General features: G+C 42.9%; 1 protein-coding gene across 4 annotated transcripts in view; it reads right to left on the reverse strand.

The window, feature by feature from the left end:
• Positions 1-20719, reverse strand: part of ALDH18A1 (aldehyde dehydrogenase 18 family member A1) — a gene marked incomplete at both ends in the record, with an annotated part of 35049 nt that extends 14330 nt beyond the window's left edge. Inside the window, 10 exons of one of the 4 annotated variants that reach the window (XM_080693792.1) lie at positions 1124-1217; positions 2910-2983; positions 3873-4017; positions 5175-5299; positions 8884-8974; positions 9367-9519; positions 12547-12651; positions 12747-12896; positions 15078-15292; positions 20632-20719. In XM_080693792.1, the coding sequence (XP_080549918.1) occupies positions 1124-1217; positions 2910-2983; positions 3873-4017; positions 5175-5299; positions 8884-8974; positions 9367-9519; positions 12547-12651; positions 12747-12896; positions 15078-15292; positions 20632-20719 (1240 nt within the window). Of the gene's footprint in view, positions 1-1123; positions 1218-2909; positions 2984-3872; positions 4018-5174; positions 5300-8883; positions 8975-9360; positions 9520-12546; positions 12652-12746; positions 12897-15077; positions 15299-20631 lie in introns of all 4 variants that reach the window. The other 3 variants (XM_080693791.1, XM_080693790.1, XM_080693793.1) reach the window with 3 other exon arrangements.
• Between the last annotated feature and the right edge of the window lie 987 nt (positions 20720-21706).

Genomic DNA, 21706 nt, shown 5'->3' on the forward strand with positions numbered 1-21706 from the left:
AAAGTTTTAGAGCAATGCTTCAAAAGTGTCTGAAGAATCAGAAGTAATGCTGATGAGCCCTGGATGCTTTCTTTGAAAGTAACACCATTAATCTGGATGTGTAAGCTACGGCATGCCTATACAAAAGGAAAGGAAATTCAAAACTCCGTAAAATCAAACCCTGTTTTTTTTTTGTGGTACTGAGAATTAAACCCTAAGATATTTTACCACTGAGCTACACCCCGGCTCTTTTTATTTTTTATTCTGGGACAGTGTCTTAAGTTGCTGAAAGTGGGTTTAAATCTGTGATCCTTCTGCCTCAGCTCCCCAAATAGCTGGACTACAGGCATGTGCCACCACACCTGTCAACCTCCATTGTCTTACTGTGGAAAAGACAAAATGAAAAAAAAGAATCCGCGTTTCCTTGACTTTATCTAGTTGTCTGTGACGCTAGCTCAGCAGTCTCACTTGCTCTGCATCCTAGGGCACTTCTGGGCAGCACCTGGTGCTGACTCTGAGACGACTCCACACTGGCCACTGAACTAAGAGACAACCCATCTTTCAGCACAGGCTGCACCAACTACTTCTACAACTCTTTTATATGTATATGCATACAGTCCATCTGTGTTGGAATCCCAGGCCCATCACTGGCCATATGGCTTTGGGAAAACGACAGCTTCTCTGAGCTCCAGTTCATCCTCTGTGAAATGAGGAGAACAGCTTCTTCAGATATATTATGTTGTAAAGACTAAATGAGATCTTATTGGTAAAGCCCTTAGCGAAGTGTCTAGTAATACAGAAAAGCCCCAGTAACTGCTAGCTGCTAGTAGTTAAATGTCTAAAGTGGAGGAGTTCATCTTTTTTATCCTGAAAATGCCACAGCAGCCACAGCTTGTATGAGCTGTGGGGAACAGAAAAAACCCCTTTGGGGGCTGTTCTAAAATATCAGGAAAGGGTCAGGAATACTATGAATAGTTTAAAAAGACCTCACAAGTACTAGCCACCTAACCAGTAAAGACAATGCACATTTTGTAATTTCTTCTATAACAATCTCACCTTTATGTAGACTAAGAACTGCTAACCAAGCAAAAAACAACAACAAAAATAAATAAAACAGAAACCCTCTATGGCAGGACTCTTTTACCCTCCGCCTCCTCCAGGTCTTTTTTGTTGGCTAACAGGATTTCATCCCGCTGGTCCGTCAATAGATCTGCCAGATGATGGATAATTTCTGCTCTCTAGAAGAAAGACCAACCATTAAAAAACCAAGAACGCACAATGGTTCTTCAACCTGATCTTCTGGTAGGGCCAGGCCTGGCTCCCAAGCAAGGCCACCACTCCATCATTCCTTTCCCACCACTCCTCCTGCCCACATTTTCCAACCTCCCTTCATCTCTTCTTCCTTTCCCCCTCTTTTACCACTCCCGACTACTGTAATTAGCAAACCGTGGCCTACAGGTGAGAAGGAGGCACGAGGATTATACAATTTCCCCATGAGAAAGAGGCCGGACCAGCACTTTGAGGTAATGGGAACCGAACCCAAGGGCACTCCAACTCTGAGCACTCCAACCCCTACTCCTATTTTATTTTTATTTTTTTATCTTATAACAGTCTCACTAAGTTGCTGAGGGCCTTGCTAGGTTGCTGAGATTGGTCTCAAATCTGTGATACTCCTGACTCAGCCTCTCAAGTACTGGGACTATAGGTGTGTGTTACCATGCATGGCTCAGGCCAGCACTATGAATTGGCATGATACACACATATTTAGAGATTCAGTCTGTCTGGCTATCCATCTATCTATCATTTTTTGGTTCTGGAGACTGAACCCAGGGGCATCCTACCTCTGAGCTATACCTCCAGCCCTATTTTATTTTGTTACTGTGAGACAGCATTTCACTAAGTTACACAGAGCCTCACTGAGTTGCTAAGGTTTGCCCCAGAGGCCTGTGATCTTTATGTCTCAGCCTCCCAAGTGCTGGCATTACAGTGCCACACCCAGCTAAACATCTTTATAGATTTAATATCACTGATAGTTTATTTCCCAGGTATGTTTTTATAGCTTTTCTTCTTTGTCAATTATTTGATAAGATCAGTCAAAGAGGAAAATTCCAGCCCTAGAAGCTTGAAGAGTCTCTTCAGAGTATAAAATGTGGCAGAGGGGTGTGGTTACTGAAGGAGCTGAGGGAAGTGCTTTGAGAAAGAATCTAGGTTCTTCCTCCTTTGCTTTTCTTTCCTTACTTGTAGTTTTGTTTTGTTTTGTTTTTATGGAACTGGGGGGTGGAACCCAGGGGCTTTCTACCTCCAGGCTATATTCCCAGACCTATGTTATATTTTATTTGTAAACAGGGTCTCACTAAGTTGTTGAGAGACTCACTAAGTAGCTGAGGCTGGCTTTGAACCTGTGTGATCCTCCTGTCTCAGCCTCCCAAAAACGGGGATTACAAGCATGCACCACCACACCAAGCTTACTTGTAGTTATTTTAAATTCTCTGCTCTTTTTTCAGGCCAAAGTGTTCCCTAGAGGCAACTTAGATCCATCGCTCTCAAGTTCCTCTTGGAGAGCCAGCCCTGGCTTTCACCTGCCTTCCCTGCTGTGTCCAGCCTCATCCCGTGTGCTACTTAGACTAGTTCATGACTAGTTCACTATAGACGGGCAGGGCACCAGCAATGGGGTGGGCTCTCAAGCCTCTGCCTCATGGGTCTGCAGGAGATTTGCAATGGTTGGGAGAACTTTCTCACATTCCCATGTCCACCATGGTAAGATTAGGTGGCCTTCCTGACCTTGTCATTTTATGTCAGTCTACAATAGCCAGAGGAAAAATAATGGACAAAGGAATAAGGGGGGGGGTGGTCAGCAGGCTGAGCTGTAGACTACACAGCACAGCACGACTTGCTCTGGGAACTGACAAAACCATCAGCTGGGTTCCTACCTGCTCGGGTTCCAACGTGGCCAGCATCCTTCCTCCAGATCGTGCCATTTCTCCCTGCTGCTCCACAGTGGGACCTGCAAGAACACGCAAGCATCAGGCTGTGCTGAGCTCAGTTTTATCTTTTCTAGCACGTGCACAGGCTCAGCATGTGCAGAAGGAGTGCTCGGCATCTTGGCATGCCTATTTTACATAAGGGGATCACTATGACCAATAAAGTGGCCAAAGAACTTGCCAGATTAATTCCGGTACAAACACAGGAACTTGCCTGCATTTCTGGGGTAGACAAGAAATTTTATGCCTTCTAGAGTTCTTTCCACTCCACTCTGACTTGCATTTTCTAATGTGCTTGCATTTGTGAGTACAGACTACAGGCAGTTCTAGCCTCTGTGAACACTACTGAATAGCTACCATTATCTTTCTGGTATGGGTGAACTTGTAACTTTTTTTTTGGTGGGGGGGATATTGGAGATTGCACCCAGGGGCATTCTACCTGAGTTACATCTCTAGGCCTATTTCATTTTTTATTTTGAAACAGGGTCTTGTTAAGTTGCTGAGCTGGCCTCAAACCTGCAATCTTTCTGTCTGTAATAATAGGATTACCAGAGTGTAATGCCTGGTTAAAAATGCCCACTTTATCTTATACATCTTTGTATGCATAGTGCTTATTAGTACCTAGCATCCAGTGCAGGCCTAGTAAACCTTCCTTGAAAAAAAAAGAAAACTTCTGTTCTTTAACCTAGTGATTTTGAAGAGAACAGGAGACCCACAAGGCAGGATAGAATTTTACAAAAGAAGAGCAAAATCCAAATTTCCAAAGAGTGTTTAAAACAACATCAGAGTTTTAAACATTAGCACACTGATTTTATGATCCACATTCCCAGAGGGAGAGCTCAGTTGCACTCAGTCTTCAGTCCCAACTAGGCTAGGTGTCACTAGCTACCATTCACAGGCCTTACTACTTACCTGCAGGCTTCACCTCTGAGAAGAAGGTGCCAACTTTCTTTCCTTCCACGATGTCTGTGATGACGTGTCCAGACACCTTCGGGTGGGTTCCATTAGCAATAACAACAGAAGTCCCACCTTGCAAAGCCCAGAGGGCTGCTTTCACCTGATGGGACAGGTCAGGTCCAAAGGCGAGATTCAGACCTAGCCACACATTTTTAAACTTACGAAAAGATATAAAATACAATTTGATACTGAGCAAGTCAGGTAAATGTAGGAGTGGTTTTTAACAGCTCTAAAGCTCTGAGAGCATGTGTGGCCCATGTTCTCTTCCCAGCCTGGCCCTGGCATGTGCCTAGAGAGGAACCCACCTAGCCTTTGTTTTTAGCGTGTTCTCTCTTTGAGACTCTCTGGTACGAGTGCAACTCATAACTTCTGTGCTTTGATTTGTTGTACTTCAACTTAGCAACAGCTCAGTAAAGAGCAGAGGGTGTGATCCTTATACATTTAGCTCTGGCAAATGGGGATCTGTCCTCATCTCTGTCACTGCTATATATGATGGTTTATCTTTAAGGGTATAACTTCTTAGAACAATTAATGGGAGAGATTTTTTTTGTGTGTGTGTGTGTGTGTGTGGTTCTGGGGTTCCTGGAAGCCCTTCTACCTCTGGGGTACACTTCCAGACCTATTTTTACATTTTTATTTGGAAACAGGGTCTCCGAAGCCAGCACGCACGGCTGGCTTCGAACCTGTGCGACCCTCCTGTCTCTGCCTCCCAAGTGCGAGGATTACAAGCGTGCACCACCACGCCCGGCAGAAAATTATTTTTAAATGTCAAGAAGCCGGGCGTGGTGGCGCACGCTTGTAATCCTAGTACTTGGGAGGCTGGGATAGGAGGATCGCAGGTTTGCAGCCAGCCGCAGTTACTTATTGACACCCTCCATAACTTACCCTGCTTCAAAATAAAGAATAAAAAACAGGGCTGGGGGTGTAGCTCGGAGGTAGAAGGCCCTTGGGTTCGATCCCCAGTTCCACACACACAAAAAAAGTCAAGAAATATTTGAGCTGAAGACAGAGGATTTATGAATTGTGAAAATTATGTTATCTCTGCTTTCAGGAATTTGCAATACGAGCAGTAAAACAGTAATAAAAACACAAATACAGACATGACTAAACATAGGTAGACAATACTCATTAAGCTTCTATGTGCATACCTGAGTGTAGGTGCCTGGTATCTAAACCATTATCCCCCAAACAATTATAAAAGTAAAAAGGACAAAATACGATACAATTATTAAACACAGTTAGGGCACTGATTCTTACCTTGGCTTCCATGCCACCCATCCCCACTCTAGACTTGGTTCCAAATGTCACAGACTGCTGATCTCCAGGATAAAATATATCAATGAGCTTTGCATCATCTGACCCTGGGGGGCTGTCAAAGAGGCCTAAAAAGTGGACAAAAGTCAGTAACACTGCCTTGAAATATGTGTCCCGCAGAAAGGGATCCCCAAGCGACTGCCAGTACCAGAGAAAACGACTTTGCTTTACTCATTTAAATGAATTCTACTGCTCCAACCAGAAGTAAGAACAAGGAATCTGTGGAGCCATCCACGCTAAAAAAATAGCTCCAGTGGGAGTGGGGGGCTCGTCGTCTACATTGTTATCTTTTTGCTTAATAAAGGAATGTTGGAGTATGGCCATATCGTTGGCATAGAATATATCCACTGGCAGGCACCCTGACCTCTGCTGTTGCCATTTACCATGCTATACCTCAAGGACACAACTGAAAAAGTGAGACTACTGCAGAAATAGAAGTCACATGAAGAAACGGTGGCCATATGTCGTTTGATGTTTCCAGGCAGGACAAAATGTGAAACAGGTACTCATTAACTTTCATTGCACCCTTTGAAACAGGCCCTGATTTAAACTCCACTTTACGAGTGAGTGGTTGGAGAAGCTGGCCTGAGTCAGCAGGAGAGCTCGTGACTCTCACCACTCAGCCTGAATTTACTACCAAAGAGCATATGTAACCGAGTAGGGTGACATAAAATAGTTATGTGAAATGTTATGTGCATAGAACAAGAGGTTAAAAATCCTCACAATTTCATTCTGAAGTAGAGTTGGGGCCTTGGAAGGTAGAAAGGGAAAAGCAAGGGTGGGGGACCCCAGGTAGGGGACCCCTCCCCTCCACTATTCCAGATCTTTGAAACAATCCTGTTTTATACATGACTTCTCCAGGGGAGTGAGGAAATCAGTGTCCAGCACAGGACCAGTGCAAACCATGAGCAGCAAGGGCAGGGAAAGGGAGAGTAACCTGGCGCAGTATCTGTCTAGCTCAGCTCGTACCCCTCAGCGCTCCAGGATCTGAGGCTGGGTTCTGCCCAGAAGACATGTGCTATGACCAGATGTCAGGCTTGGGCTGAGAGGCTATTGGGTTTCATGCAGCAGTATGGGAAATATTGGACAATTCTAAGCCAAACCATCTTCAGAGGCACTGAGGGGCTCCTACCATTCTAGAAGTCTGCCTATTCTTCTTCTTCCCTGGGAGGAGCCCACCAACCCCACCAACAGCCTAGGTAAAATCCTGATACTGTGTGAAGAATCCACATTTGATGGATAACTAATTAACAGTAAGAGTATAAGCCTGCTGATGACCAATTTTGGCATCTTGAGCTACATCAAAAATGTTTACTACAGTCTGGTTCATATCGGGTCTTTTATATTGATAGCACAAACCCCCATCCTCTACCTTCCCAAGCAGTAAATGAAAGAAGAGTAAGTTTTCAACTGAATAGATTTAGACTGGAAACTAGCCTCGGAGAAGCAGTTGATGTGTGACTTTGAATGTATTATTTACAACTGATTTTTATTTCTTCATCTATACAACTGGGTTAACCTACCGATTCTGTAGGATTACTCCAAAGACTGAATAAACTGACATTTCTAGGGAGGGAACCTAGCACGCTATTTGCACACAGTAAAGAATACAATGAAAATCTGCTGGTTAACCAAAATGGTGCCTTCTTCAGGGTGGCTCATACTCATCCTAATTTAGCTGTACCCATCTTTCGAATTACAGTCAATAACGCACTGCGCCAAGACTTCTTACACAGTAACAACTGACATGTACACAGGATATCTATGACTTTTTACATGGCCAGAAGACCCAGTAAGTCACCTCTATCTGCTGTTGTCTCTAATAGACAGCCCCTGCTCTTACCTTACATAGCTGAAGTGTAAAACAGGGAACAAGTTCTGCCACGTTAACCTGCCATGGGTGCGGCCTGGGAATTAAGCAGGGCTTTTCTGATCCCCTGGATGAAATCCAGGGCCTTGTGCATAGTAGGCAAGTACTCTACCACTGGCCTCCATCTGCAGCCCAACAATTCTACTCTTAGAAGAAATAAAACCACGCTCACACAAAAACTTGTATATGAATGGTCACAGCAGTATTATTTGTAATGGCCCAAATGTCCATCAATTGAAGAATAGATAAATAAAATGCTGTATATCCAGAGAGTGGCAACAAAAAGAAATGAAGTACTAACTCATACTTTTTATGCTCTGGATGTGTGTGTGTGTGTGTGTGTGTGTGTGTGTGTGTTACTGGGGATTGAACCCAGAGGTATTCTATCTCTGAGCTACACTGCAAGCCCTATTTTGTTATTTTGAAACAAGGTCTCACTAAGTTTTGGAGGGCTTCACAAGATTGCTGGTGCTAGCTGTGAACCTATGATCCTCCTTGTCTCTGCCTCCCAGCTACTAGATTGATAGGTATGCAGCGTGGCTTATGGTTTGCATCTTTTTTTTTTTTTTTTTTTTTTTTTGTGGTACTGGGGTTCCTGGAAGCCCTTCTATCTCCGGGCTATACTCCCAGACCTATTTTTACATTTTTTTTATTTGGAAACAAGGTCTCCTAAGCCAGCGCGCACGGCTGGCTTCGAACCTGTGCGATCCTCCTGTCTCTGCCTCCCAAGCACGGGGATTACAAGTGTGCGCCACCACGCCCGGCCTATAGCTTGCATCTTAAACGTCCCCTAGAACTTCATGGGTGAAGGCTAGGTGTGCAGTGCAGCAGTGTTCAGAAATGGGAAGAGACTGGATCGCGAGGTCTTTGACCTTCTGAAGAGATTTATCCATTGACAGATTGATAACTTCATGGGCTAATCGGGAGGTGATGGAAACCTTAGGAGGTGGCCTAGCTGGGGAACAGGTCTTTGGGAGATGTCCTTAAAAGATATATTTTGTCCCTGGCCCTCTCCTCGTTCTGCTTCTTGGCCATCACGAAGTGAGCAGCTTTGTTCTACCATGTGCCATGATGTTCTACTTTGCTACAGGCCTAAAAACAATGGGGACAGATCAACATGGACTAACATCTCAGAAACGTGAACCAAAAATAATAACAATCAACGTACTTCGTTATGTTGATTTTCCCAGGAATTTTTTCATGGTGATGGAAAGCTGACCAATACAATACTATAACATGGATGAACCTAGAAACATAGTAAGTGAGAGAGGCCAGGCACAAAAGGCCACATAGTGCATGGTTCTATTAATATAAAGCATTAAAAAAGGTAAATCCAGAGTGGAGGCTGTCTGGGGCTGGGAATTGGGGTGCAGTGGTGAGTGACTGCAGATGGGTGTGAGGCTTCTTGCTGAGGTGATGAAAATATCCTATCACTGAGTGTGGAGATGGTTCCACAACCGTGTGACTACACTAAAGACTGCTGAACCGTACAATTTAAATCAGTGAATTGTATGGTATGTGAATTATATTTCCATAAAGCTGTTATTTTTTTTAAATGAAGCTGAAAGCACCTGGAAATAATATTTCACCACCCAATAGGCATCTCCCAGACTTGCCCACCCTCTTTTGAGTCATAAAAACTCTCTTTGTCAGACCATATGGCTTAGAAAATAATGGTCTATAGTAAAAAAAAAAAAAAAAAAAAAAAAATCAAAGACTCAAGCAAGGAGGAAACTCAATGTGCTCACAATGCAAACAAGTGAAAAAGGCATCGCTCTGTACCTTCTACATCTGAAAGGACAATCAAGAGGTCTGTTTTCATTTCCACGGCCAGGCGGGCAGCCAGGCTATCATTATCTTTAACACTAATAACCTAGAATGCAGGAAAAATGTCATGAGTGAGTAAGCTACGTGGTCCAAAAGGAATAGGCTCTGGCAGGCAAAAACAATGACCCCGAACAGACAGATGACAGCTCTGCAAAGTGCAACGCCTCCCGACACCCCCTCTTCCAAAATGCAGCCTTCTAGCCACCGAAACACACAAGCCATGCTCGCAGCGCCTTCTGAGCCATGACGGCACCTCACCCTGCCGAATGCAACTCCCTGGCCTCGGAGGAGCGTTTGCAGCCACTGCTCCGGGACGCCAGCATCTCTCCCAATCTGCCATCTCGCTCATGCCAGGCTTTCCGTGTTAGTATGTGCCGCGCAGTGTGCATTAGTGCCACCAGCATGCTCGACCCTTAGGAACACTGTACCCACATTTACCCCCTGGAGATCACTGTTGGGCTCCGCGGGGGGGACGACAGCATCATTGGTGTTGACGATGGGGACGATATTCATTCGGAGGAGCTCATGGAGTGTTCCATTGAGGTTCCTGCGCTTCTGCTCATCGTGGAAATCCAAGTTGGTCACCAAAATCTAAGAGGGTCAAACAGGTCAGAAATCCAGTAGGGAGGGACGCGGGGGATTTCCCAGGACACAAGACGCGGAGAGTAGGGGAATCCAGCTTCAGACTTCTGGATCTTCACACAGGTTGGGATGAAACGTCTTCGGGTACTTACTCAAATTTTTCAGAGATTTAAAAAAAAGTACAATCACCCGGGGGATTTAAAGGTGCTACTAAATCTCACCGATTTACAAAATTAGGTAAACTATAGATCTACTTTAAAGGGATATGGGAAGATTAATGATTGCTCATTTTTAATGTGTCACCCGGCCAGAGGTGACACCTACATGTTTGGTAAGTGAGTAAAGAAATGGTTTACCCTGCCTTTTTGTTATACTGGAAATTAAACTCAGGGACATTCTACCTCCAAGCTATATCCCAATCCTTTTTACTTATTTTTAAATTTTGAAATAGGATCTCACTTTGATGTTGCTGAGGCTGTCTTCTAACCTGCAATCCTCCTGTCTCAGCTTCCCAAGTACAGAGGTTACAGTGTGCCCCCCCCACCCTGCAACATGCTTTGAAAAGTCTAAGAGACAAAAATGGAACAGGGCTACATTGTCACCATTCTTGTTCTGAGGCAGAACATTCCTGGAGTTAGGAAAGACTGTGTTTGAGTATGTGGCAATGTGGAATTAGTTTGAGAGTTTTGTGGAGTTGAATCTTTAGTCACATGCTGACAGAGGCACTAGACCTAACTCAGCTCAGGGGAGGGGGGCAGCATAAGGTGCTCACAGGTGAGAGTGGAGAGCTGGCAGCGGGGGCTGGTAAACAGATCTGCTTTCCTGCTTGAATCGGAGTATTAGGCAATGTTTAGCAGGAGAGAAGGTGAATGAAGATGAACAAGAAACTAATTGGGAGCAAAGCCTAAAACTCGAAAGAAAAAAAAAAAGAAAAATGTTTTAATGTCATCCATCTGAAGTTAAAGGAAGAGGGTCCTTTGTTATGTAGGGCAGGTGAAAGAAAAGATTGGAGGCAGAAAGAAGGAGGGTACTGAAACAGCAAGACAGTTAAGGACTGCACCAGGTCCAGCTACAGTTGAAAAGAACACAGCAAAAAAGCAGCAACTTTAATGACATAAAACATAGGGGGTGGAGAGAAAGCGGTAACATGACTGAGGGGAAAAAAGTGCCCACTCAACAAAAAAACTTGCTGAGTGCCTCTGAAATGCCAAGGCTTGGACTAACTGTTGGAATGGAGAATAAAAGTGGTGATGGTGCTGGGTGCAGCGGCACACACCTGTAATCCCAGCTACTTGGCAGGCTGAGGCAGAAGGATCTCAAGTGTGAGGCCAGCCTCAGCTACTCAGTGAGACTCTGTCTTTGAATAAAAGTAAAGAGCTGGGGATATGGCTCAGTGACAGAGCACTGGCCTAGAATGCACAAGGTCTTGGGTTTGACCTCTTGCACAACACACACACACACACACACACACACACACACACACACTCCCAAAATAACCTGATCTTTTGGGAGAAGGTGGAATGTGGCCTATTTTTCTAGAAAGATCATGAACTCTTTCTTAGAAAAACTTATTTCTGTAGTGCTCAGGACCGAGTCAAAGCTCAACATGAGGATTGTAGTCATGGCAGTTGAAAGATCAATGAAAATTAACGTGTGTGTGGGGGAGAGGCAAGCAGGAGGTCTAAGGTCCAGGGAAAATACTGTTGCTGAAAAAAGTTTCACAGACTCAGGCTATGAAGGCGGATGGAGAGGGCCCCAAGAGGGAAAATTTTGTGCTTCAATAAAAGCAAATTGCTGAAATGCAAAATCAGTTTCATTTTTAATAAAGAAAAAATAAGGCGCTGTACTTGTTTATGTCTTTAACCTGGGAAACAACTTAATGAATACTTGGCTTCAAGTACCTTTAAAAAAACCAAAGCGTGGTGGCGCATGCCTGTAATCCCCACGCTTGGGAGGCAGAGACAGGAGGATCGCCACAGGTTTGAAGCCAGTCTCACTGGCTTAAGAGACCCTGTTTCCTGTTTCCAAAAATAATAATAATAATAATAAGGTCTGGGAGTGTAGCCGGGAGGTAGAAGGGTTCCATCCCCAGTACCACCAAAAAAAAAAAAAAAAAAAAAAAAAAAACTGGGCACAGTGATGCATGCCTGTAGTCTCAACTATTTGGGAAGCTGAGACAGGAGTATCAGTTGAGTCCAGGAGTTTGAGACCAGTCTGGGCAACATAACAAGATGCCATTCAAAAACAAAAACAAAAAAGGACTAAAACTGTCACTGTAAAAATTACAGGTTTGAGGAGAGCCTGAGCAAGTACTGAGAATCTCATTAACCTAGTGAGACCCTGTTTTCAAATAAGAAATAAAATTGGTCTGGGGTACTATGGCTTGGAGATAGGATGCCTCTGGGTACAATTCCTAGTACAACAAAAAAGGGGGACTTTAGATAAATGAAAAGAAAGACTAGTAGAATAATGAAAAGGAGGTGGGGGAGAGAGTCAGGGAGGGAAAAAAGGAGAACTAATGAAGGAGATAATTCAAATAGTGCTACATCTGTATATGATGGTATCACCATCAATCTCGCTATGTCTGGGGAGGGAGGGGTGGGCAGTGGCGTGGGATCCAGACGGAAACATACCAAGTGCTGTGTGCATGTATGTTTATATCACTTCGAATCTCAGTATGATGTATAATCATGATGCACCAATAAGATTATAAAAAGGATGAAAAGTATATGAATTAAGGTAATGATAAGTGATAGTTTGCAATTATAGTGGTCCTCAGACTTACTATTAAGATAACAAGTACTACCAAGAATATACTATGTAGCAGGCACTAAGCACTTTTGTCTTCTGACCCCTACTAAAATCCCTCTGAAGGGGACAGAGATATCCCCGTTTTTCAGATGAGAAAACTAAGGCAGACTTTCAGAACTCCCAAGCAGCAAGTGGTAAAGCTGAGAGCCTCCTGGCCTCTGGCTCCAGAGCCCTTTGCTCTACAAGAGCCTGCCTCACAGGTCCCACCCCCCCCAAACCTCTCACCTGGGCAGCACAGATGCTGTACTGTGTAAACATGGCCTCATACAATGCCATCAGCCCGCTCTGTCCGGCGGCTGCACACGCTCGTGCCTCTAAGACTGGAATTGCCTACAAATACATCAATCAGACAAGATGTGGTTGTTAACGGGGAAGAAGACCTGAGCACCACCCCAGGGTCACAGGGTTGGGGGAATGGACCTCACCATCTCTTTCAGCTGGTTCTGTCCTGAGTGCAAGGCCTGCCGCACGCTCTGAGACAGAAGGATCTCATGGCGCAAACGCTGCTTGCCAAAGGCTACGGCTCCACTGGTCACCAGCATCATCTCTCGGCCCTGATTCTGTAGCACTGACACCTGGCATTGAGCAGGGAAAAGCACAGGTCACTGTACGCTCTCTCTCCTCCCTTCACAAGACTGAATTTGGGGCACGTCTAGTCTCTATGTTACCTCCGCCTAGACCAAGGGCGGATGCTGACCCTGCTCTGCTCTGTCTACCTAGAATCAGCTATGTCTCTTTCCTGTCCTACCCTGGACAGACCCACATAAAGAATCAAAGACGTATGACATAACAAAGTCAATACCCCTAACCTGTTCATTCCTCCTGATGCCGGAACCCTCTTTCCTGTTTCAGGAACTCACTAATAGATGTAACGAACCATGATTTAAAAAAATAAATTTTTATCTTGGAAAAATTCATGTTTAATCAGAGTAGTGAAAGCATTATTATACATTTCCATGTACCAACTGCTCAGTTTTAATAATTACCACCCATGACCAATTTTCTACTCTGATGCCTCTATACTCCCACCATTATTTTAATATAAATCCCATCCCCAGACACATTATTTCATCCGTAAATAACTTACTAGTAATCATTAAAAGTATACGGAATTTTACATATGTATGCATCTACAAAACCATTATCATCTAACACACTGGAATGAATTCCTTCAGATCAAACAGCCAGTATTCACATTCCCTAAACGTTTTGGGCTTGCTCAAACTGAAATGCAACTTAAGCCCATACACTGCAAATAGGCAAAATGTCTCTTGAGTAATTTTAATCCTCTCCCCTTCATCATTTTCTCCCTTTGCAAATTTTGTTAAGCTGAGTTGCGTGTTCATTAAGATTTCCTGGCTTACATTTTGCTGGTTGTGTCTATACGGTATGGTTTAATTCTGACCTCTGTATCTCCTGTAAACTGCAGGTAGGTAAGGAGGCTTTTGTTTTCCTGGGTTGAGAATTCTCTTTAGGTTGTAGTGCACATTTCCATCAAGGGAACAATGCTTGGCTGTCTTTTCTTTTTGCAATGTTAGCAGCTGCAGATGATCATGGCCAAGATCTTTTATTCTATTAGGGCTTGCAAAATGCTGATATTCTAATTCAATCCATTTCTTCTTCATTTAAAGGCTGGAATGCTATCATAAAGGGAAACTCCTTCATCAACTATTTGTGTACCTTGAGGTACAGTTGGTCTGCAGAAAACAGGACAACTCACAACTTTCCTTTTACTTACCCTTTTTCAAAACATTGAGTGGACAGGTTCTCTAGCTTCTTCCAAAGATATCCAATGAGTTTTTTAAAGCATAAATATTAACTTTGAAAACATTTTCCATTGCACTAGAGAAACTACTGATGTTCAAGTCATCCCACCGTTAGTCAGTAGAGGCCACTTTAAGTGGGCTTCTGAGCCCATGATCACTAGAGCCTTTCCACTAGCTCCATCATGGCCCCAGAAGGGAAGCTGATGACCTAAAGCAAACCTTTACCAGTCTCCTTGTTGTTCCCGTCAATCTTTTCCTCGGCTCAAAACCTTTAATCTGCTTTTCAGACTGAATGGCAACTCCACCTATCTCCCGAGCTCTGCCTGCCAGCATGAGCTGCTCTATTTTCCATTCTCCCTGATGAACCTGTCACAAATTCCATCAATTTCAGGTTAGCAGCTTCCTAATACCAATTCCTCAGGAAAGTTGTTTTTTAAAAAACTGAAAAAAATATGCTTATGGAGGATTGAGGTATGTTATAGCTAGAGACAAGCTCTAGCTTATCTCTGGGATGTCTGGATGACTGGTTTTTAATTCAAATCAGCAAAACAGAAAAGAAAAAAAAGCTCAGTATTTACACATGTCCATCTGGATTCTCAATGCAGACTACATATCAGAGGCACCTAGGGGACTTTAGAGACGTGAATGCTTGAGTCTCCTCCCCAAGATACTTATCAAAAAATGCATGTGAAGCCCAAGCATTTCCAGGCTCCTCAGATGATTCTACTGTACAGCCAGGATTAAGAACTGCTGACACACACATCTCTGTATCACTAGGAAATCTGAGGGATGAACTGCATGGCTTCAATTCTACTTCTTTTCTTGCCCTAGGATGTCTCTCACTGGCATCTCTATTGTTGCAAAGAGAATTTTCAGATGGGGTTAAATCCAGTGCACTCAAATCAGGATTATTTTTACAAGTTGTTACAGTAAAATAACAACTTGAAGACCCTGTTTTGGTTCAACAGAATTATCAATCTTGGCGGTTACCTGCTCAACAATGGACGCCAGGCGTCCCAGAGCCAGGCCGCACTCATCTCCTCGGGTCACCACGGCACTGCCCAGTTTCACCACGATTCTCTTGGCATGCTTCAGCTCACTGCGGTGGGCAAAGGGCTTGCCGTGAGCACGACTGAGGGGAACGGTGATAAAGGGGATGTTGCTCCATGAACGAACATGTCTGACGGCTGAAGGCTGGATACGATCTGTAGCTCCCAAAGTTAAATGCAAGAAAAGAAAAAAAGACATACTATTAGAGAAATATTTATAAAACCTACTTCACAGCAAAGACACATGAACAATGCTAACCATTTAAGTCACCAAAAAATAGCTCTATCATTTAGTAACTGGTATTATTAACCACTATAATCAAAACTATATTTTTGTATGTTCTTATTCTAGCACTGTATGGAGTTTATACCCAGTACACAAGTCACAGCTCACTCAACACTATTGGTGAAGAACATAAATAAAATAATCTCTCCTGAAGACATGTTGGTCAACTGTCTAAAACAATCTTGGAACAAAGAGCTGTATCAGAAACCTACTTAGCTGGGCGTGGTAGCGCACGCTTATAATCCCAGCATTCGGGAGGCTGAGACTGGAGGATCCTGGTTCGCAGACAACCTCAGCTATTTCGTGAGGCCCTCCGCAACTTAGTGAGACCCTGTTTCAAAATAAAGAATAAGAAATAGGGCCAGGGGTGTAGCTTGGAGGTAGAATGCTCCTGGGTTCCATCCCCAGTACCAAAAAATAAATAAATAAATAAATAAATAAATAAATAAAAAGCTACTTATCATTTCTCAGCCTGTTGGCTAAGATCAAGGGTAGAAAGTTACTTATCAGAATGTTATATTATTATTAAGGACAGGAAAAATAATATAAGACAGAGCAAATGTCAAGAAAAAATAGGGAGAGGAGAAAGATGAACATTTTTAGAGATTTTAATAATAGAAAAATGCTCATAATATTTTAGTTTCATACATATGTCTAAATATGTAGAAAAAAGATGAATAAAACCAATCAAAATCCTGATGGGATTGTAGACAATTTTAATTTTTTTCAACCTTTCCCGTATTTTCCAAACTTATACAGTAAATATGTATTGCTTTCATAGTAAGAAAAATGTGTGCTCTTATGCAAATGATATTATAAAAAGAGGAAGAATCTAATTAGCAGACACTAAAGAGCAAAGCAATTGGTGTGAATTAAAAAATCGTAACTAACCTACCTACAATGTTTATCTCTGACATGACAGAGATGAATTGAGATGCCTGTAACAATGATATTAAAAAAAAAAAAAACAACCAAAACAACAACCAGAAGGTTTTCTGAGGAAAAAGCAATGTTGGACTGAGATACTCTCCTCTATCCCTTTGGGCATCTGCCCCCAAGCAATCCTTTCCTGGTTCTTTTCCTGGAACACTATAAAAGACTTTCATGGAAGGAGAAAAAATATTAAAAAGCTAAAGCTAGGCAGTGTGGTACATGCCTGTAATTCCAGTACTTGGGAGGCTGAGACAGGAGGACCACAGCTTCAAGGCCAGTGTGTGGTAATTTATCAAGATCCTTTACATAATAAAGAATAAATAGGGCTGGGAGTATGGCTCAGAGGTAGAAATCTCCTGAATTCAATCCCCAGTAACAACAACAACAATAACAACAACAACAACAACAACAACAACAACAACAACAACAACAAGGAAGTTGGAAAGATATCTGCATAAAGCCAAAAGCAGAAGAGAAAAAGTTGAACATTGGGCAAGGAGCTCTTTCAGCATTTCTCAGGAGCCTAGGTCCTTCTGTTGGCAGCTGACCAATTACTTAGTTAGCTTTCCTCTCACAAATAAATAGATTTCCAAGTCTTAGCTGGCACAATGCCAGAAATTAAAAGACCACCTTTTCCAGCCTTTCTTGCTCAGTTATACCTGAACACATAACTTAAGTTCTGGATAATGGGACACAAGTGAAAGTGTTAGATGAGATTTCTAGGAACTGTCTTCATCCATCTTGCTACTTGGAACCTGAGTATGAAGCCTGGAGTTCAAATGTTCTTTGGGACCACAGGAAAACACTGGAACTATGAAATAAGAGAAAAAAGCCACAGAGCCAGCTGCTCTGGCAGCCCCAGATGGCCCACCTACTTGCAAGGCTACCAGACTCCCTTCAGGAGAGAAATGCACTGTTCTCTGTGGGAGCCATTATGTGAGTTCCCTGTTACACACACCTAACAACTGGTCAGAATGAGGAGTGCAGGGGTAGATGGGTAGGGTGAGGCTGGGCTGGAAGGAGATGCTGTCAATATGGCAAACAGACCTTCCCTTAGTGGGACTCTCGACTGCAAGAAGTGAGACAAGATGGGTTAACAGAGATTCTCTCTCAGGAAGACTGAACATTACCCATGGAGAGTTTTCTATGCATCATTACAAACAGCTAATAAATATTTGACTAAATTACTAAAACAACTGTTCCAAGCCATTTTTAGACCATTGTTTTCTAACTCTACTATTACAGAGTAACTACCTTCACTTCAATCAGCCAGTATTTACCAACAAATTTCTCTCCCTCTATCTCCTGACTGCTAATTCCTTTCCTCATCATCCAGCTTCTGTTCTCGTTCTCCCTGCTGAAGCAATGGTGGGAAGAAGCAGGCAGCAGCTCACCCCCATGGCCTGCAGGGTTACCACGTTCTCCTTCCCCAGCCTCCTGCACGCAAATCCTAGAGCATTCTTAGAAAGCAGTAAAAAGCCCGGCATGGTGGCGCACGCTTGTAATCCCCGCGCTTGGGAGGCGGAGACAGGAGGATCGCGCAGGTTCAAAGTCAGCCGCGCTGGCTTAAGAGACCCTGTTTCCAAATAAAAATATAAAAATAGGTCTAGGAGTGTAGCCCAGAGGTAGAAGGGCTCCCAGGAACCCCAATACCACCAAAAAAAAGAAAAAGAAAAAAGAAAAAAAAAAGCACTAAAAAGTCCTTTCTTCCTTCCCTTAAATAAGAAGTTGTTGTTTTTTTTTTTTTCTTAACAGTGACTATGTTTCAGGTTTGTGGAGATACAAGAAAGACGATCTGGCCTTTTTTCACAACACATCTGCAGTCTAACCCAAGCCCTAGGCTGCTCATGAAGGCATCATCCAGGACAGAACTGGGGCTTCGACACCCTTGCTGGACCCACAGGTGACCTGTGTGTCTCTGCTGGGGCGTCCCAGGGACTAAGGAGTGCTGGTTTGGCTTTGGCCTCAGTGTCCTGATAAAGAGAGGGGTGATGGAGGGAGGGACTTACTCCCATAAGAGAGGTCTGGATCAAGGATCATCAGTAGAATTTGTAGAGCTCAGAGTTACACAAGGAGCATGTATTCCTTTGGCAGCTGTCAGTTCTAGGCCTGCTGGCCATTCCACTCCTGTCCAGTGGAAGGCCTATGAACATGGGAAGGACACCTCACCCATGGTGGAAGCCACCCTTTCAGTCCCAGTGATCAAGTGGCAGAAACCAATCAGAATCCAGCAGAAAGGCTGGCATGAAGGAGACTTCTGACCCATAGTTTGTATCAGCAAAGGAGGTTGCTATGGCTCAGTGCCAGGCAGTCAAGGGTCATTTTGGCTGCAGGCAATTGGGTCACAGTAGATTAGGGCTGACAAGGTTCAAGAGCAGGTCACAACTATTGTACGGTTCCAGGTAGATAAAAACCCAGACAAAGCCAGGCGTGGTGGTGCACACTTGTAATTCCAGAATTCAGGAGGCAGAGACCAGAGGATCACAGTTCTGGATAGTCTCATCTACTTAGCGAGGCCCTCCGCAACTCAGTGAGACCCTGTTTCAAAAATAAAAAAGGACTAAAAAAATAGGGCTGGGGTGTAGCTGGGAAGCACAATGCCCTTGGGTTCTATTCCTGGTACCGAAAACAAACAAACAAACAAACAAACAAAAAAAAACCCACCATCAACCAAAAAAAAAAAACCAACACCCAGACAAGTCCAGTGGGTCCTAGCACCAAGGACAGCTTCATAGGATCCAATAAATGATACTGGAACTGGGTATTCATAGGTCAAAAAATGAACCTTGACCTAAACTTTAAACCTTATACAAAAATGGATCATAAACTTAAATATAAAATGAAAAACTGTAAAACTTTTAGGAAAAAAATCAAAGAAGAAAATCTTCAGGATGTAGGGCTATACACAGAGTTCTTAGTATAATCCATAAAAAGAAAAATTGTACCTTATTAAAACAAAAAACTTTTATGATAGAACTTTATTAAAAGAATAAAATGGCAAACTAAGAAGCAGGGAGAAAATATTTGCAAACCACGTATCTGACAAAGGACTAATATTTAGAAGACATAAAGAACGACCAAAACTCAAACCATGAACAGATGTTTTACTAAAGAAGATGCACAGATGGGAGACAGCGCTTGAAAAGATCTTCAACATCATTAGTTATTAGGGGAAAGCAAGTCAAAGCCACAGTGTGGAATCATTACACAGTGCTCAAAATGGCTAAAATAAAAGAGCAGTAACATCAAACACCATGAAGACGGAGAGAAAGTAGATCACTCATACGTTGCTGGTAAGAACGTAAAGTGGTTCAGATACTCTGCATAAAGTTCCTAGTAAAACTAAACATGCAACTACCATCTGACAACAATCACATTACTCCTGGGCATTTATCCCAGAGAAATGAAAACTACATCCACAAGATCCTGTACACAAATGTTCAAAACAGCCTTATTCATAATAGCACCCACTCAAAAGTGTAAAAACCCAGATGTTGAATGGGTAAATGGAATTATAGGTGTGGACCACCATGCCCAGTGGACCTTCAAATGACATAATTATAAAGATGTGAAGGAGATTAGTGGTGGGCAATGGTTAGGAATAGGGAAGAATGGTAGCAATAAAAGGGAAACATGAAGGCTCCTCTGATGATTAAATCGTTCTGTCCCTTGACTGTATTAATTTCCATGGCTAAAACACTGAAACACCAGGTGAAAATGGGTAAAGTATATAAGGAGATTTCTCTATGTTATTTCTTAAAACTGCAAGCAAATCTAATAGCCAGGCAAGGTGGCACACACCTGTAATTCCAGTACTTAGGAGGCTGAGACAGGAGGATTGCAGGTTCACAGCCAGCCTCAGCTACTTAGTGAGACCCTCCACAACATAGTGAGACCCTGTTTCAAAATAAAGAATAAAAAATAGGGCTGGGAGTGGAGCTCAGAGATAGAATGCCCCTGGGTTCCATCCCTAGTTCCGTTAAAAAACAAAACAAAACAAAACAAAAAAAACCTGCAAGCAAATCTATAACTATTTCAAAATTAAACACCTAATTAAATACACACAAAAGTAAAAAATAGCCTGTACAAATTTGGAGAGAGGGGGGAAAAAAAACTAAAGCAAACTTTGTTGACAAATACTTAGAACATTTCGCCAGTAGGCAGCCTCTTTGCATCTGTCCAATTCTGTTAAATTACATTTTCTTTCTTCCTTTAAACCTCGTGTGAAACACACTCTGACCACCAAACTTCCCACATACTCATCAGTGGTACATACGAGATCTGGAGATGGCTGTGGACTGGACCCAGGGCAGGAGACGATGGCTGAAGGGCTGGAACCCAGAGCAGTAAACTTGACTCAACATGTTGATGAGATGTGATCACTAATCCAAGTATCTGCAGAATGTATTTTTTTTTAAAAAAAGTGAAAAAAAAATACTAAACAATTCTTTTTTCCCCCTCTACATCCCCATACTCAGAATAAAAAAATTCATCATCCTGTTCCAAACTCTTCTGTATTAGAGAAACTCCCACCTCCTCTGTGCTATAAGAAAAAAGAATAAATGATGGTTTCTCAGACCTCAACCCTAATCCTTTCTTTTCCAAGACCACCTTAGTTTTTATATAAGCCAACAAGAAGTTAGGACAGTGACTATTTTGAGTGAGAAAAAAACCTTTAATATACAGTGTTCATACACTGACACTAAATCTTCATTACAATTCCTATATAGTTGGGGGGTTTCCAGTAGATAAACAAACCCACCATCCTGGAGAGCCATCCCAATCTTCCTGCTATTACCTACCAATCAAACAAGGAAACTCACACCCCTGAAATGTCAGTGTGATCTTTGCCAGCAACAAAGTAAGAGAGGAAAGAGCAGAGTCTGCTGCAATACCTTTCTTCCTGCTGCCCAGAGGAATCTGAAGCAACTCGTGCATTCCTGAAACAGGGTGGGGGTGGGAGGTTGCTAGCATTTTAAAGGACTGTGAGCACATCCCATCCCATGCAGGATAATACATGTTTAGAAATGTCAGTCTCGAGGACAGGGTGCTTATAGACATTTTTCTCACCCTGGATGAAAATTGAGGCTTGAGACAAAAAATAGCTTATTTCACAAAAGGGCAGGGGACTCCTTCCTATATACACATGGAGACTAAGCCATTCATTATTGCAATTCTTATTATGCTAGAGGGATGTCGCTGTTTTCACAAGATAAGACGAACGCTGCACTTTTTTTTTTTTCTCACGGGCCTCCCTATAACTTACATCATATAAATTGGTAGATATAGTCCAATTCTCTTCTGAAATGTGCCTTAAAAACTAGCATTTAATTCCACAGTGAAAGGCAAGG

This window comes from Muscardinus avellanarius, assembly GCF_963383645.1.
Source record: "Muscardinus avellanarius genome assembly, chromosome: 4".
NCBI lineage: Eukaryota > Metazoa > Chordata > Mammalia > Rodentia > Gliridae > Muscardinus > Muscardinus avellanarius.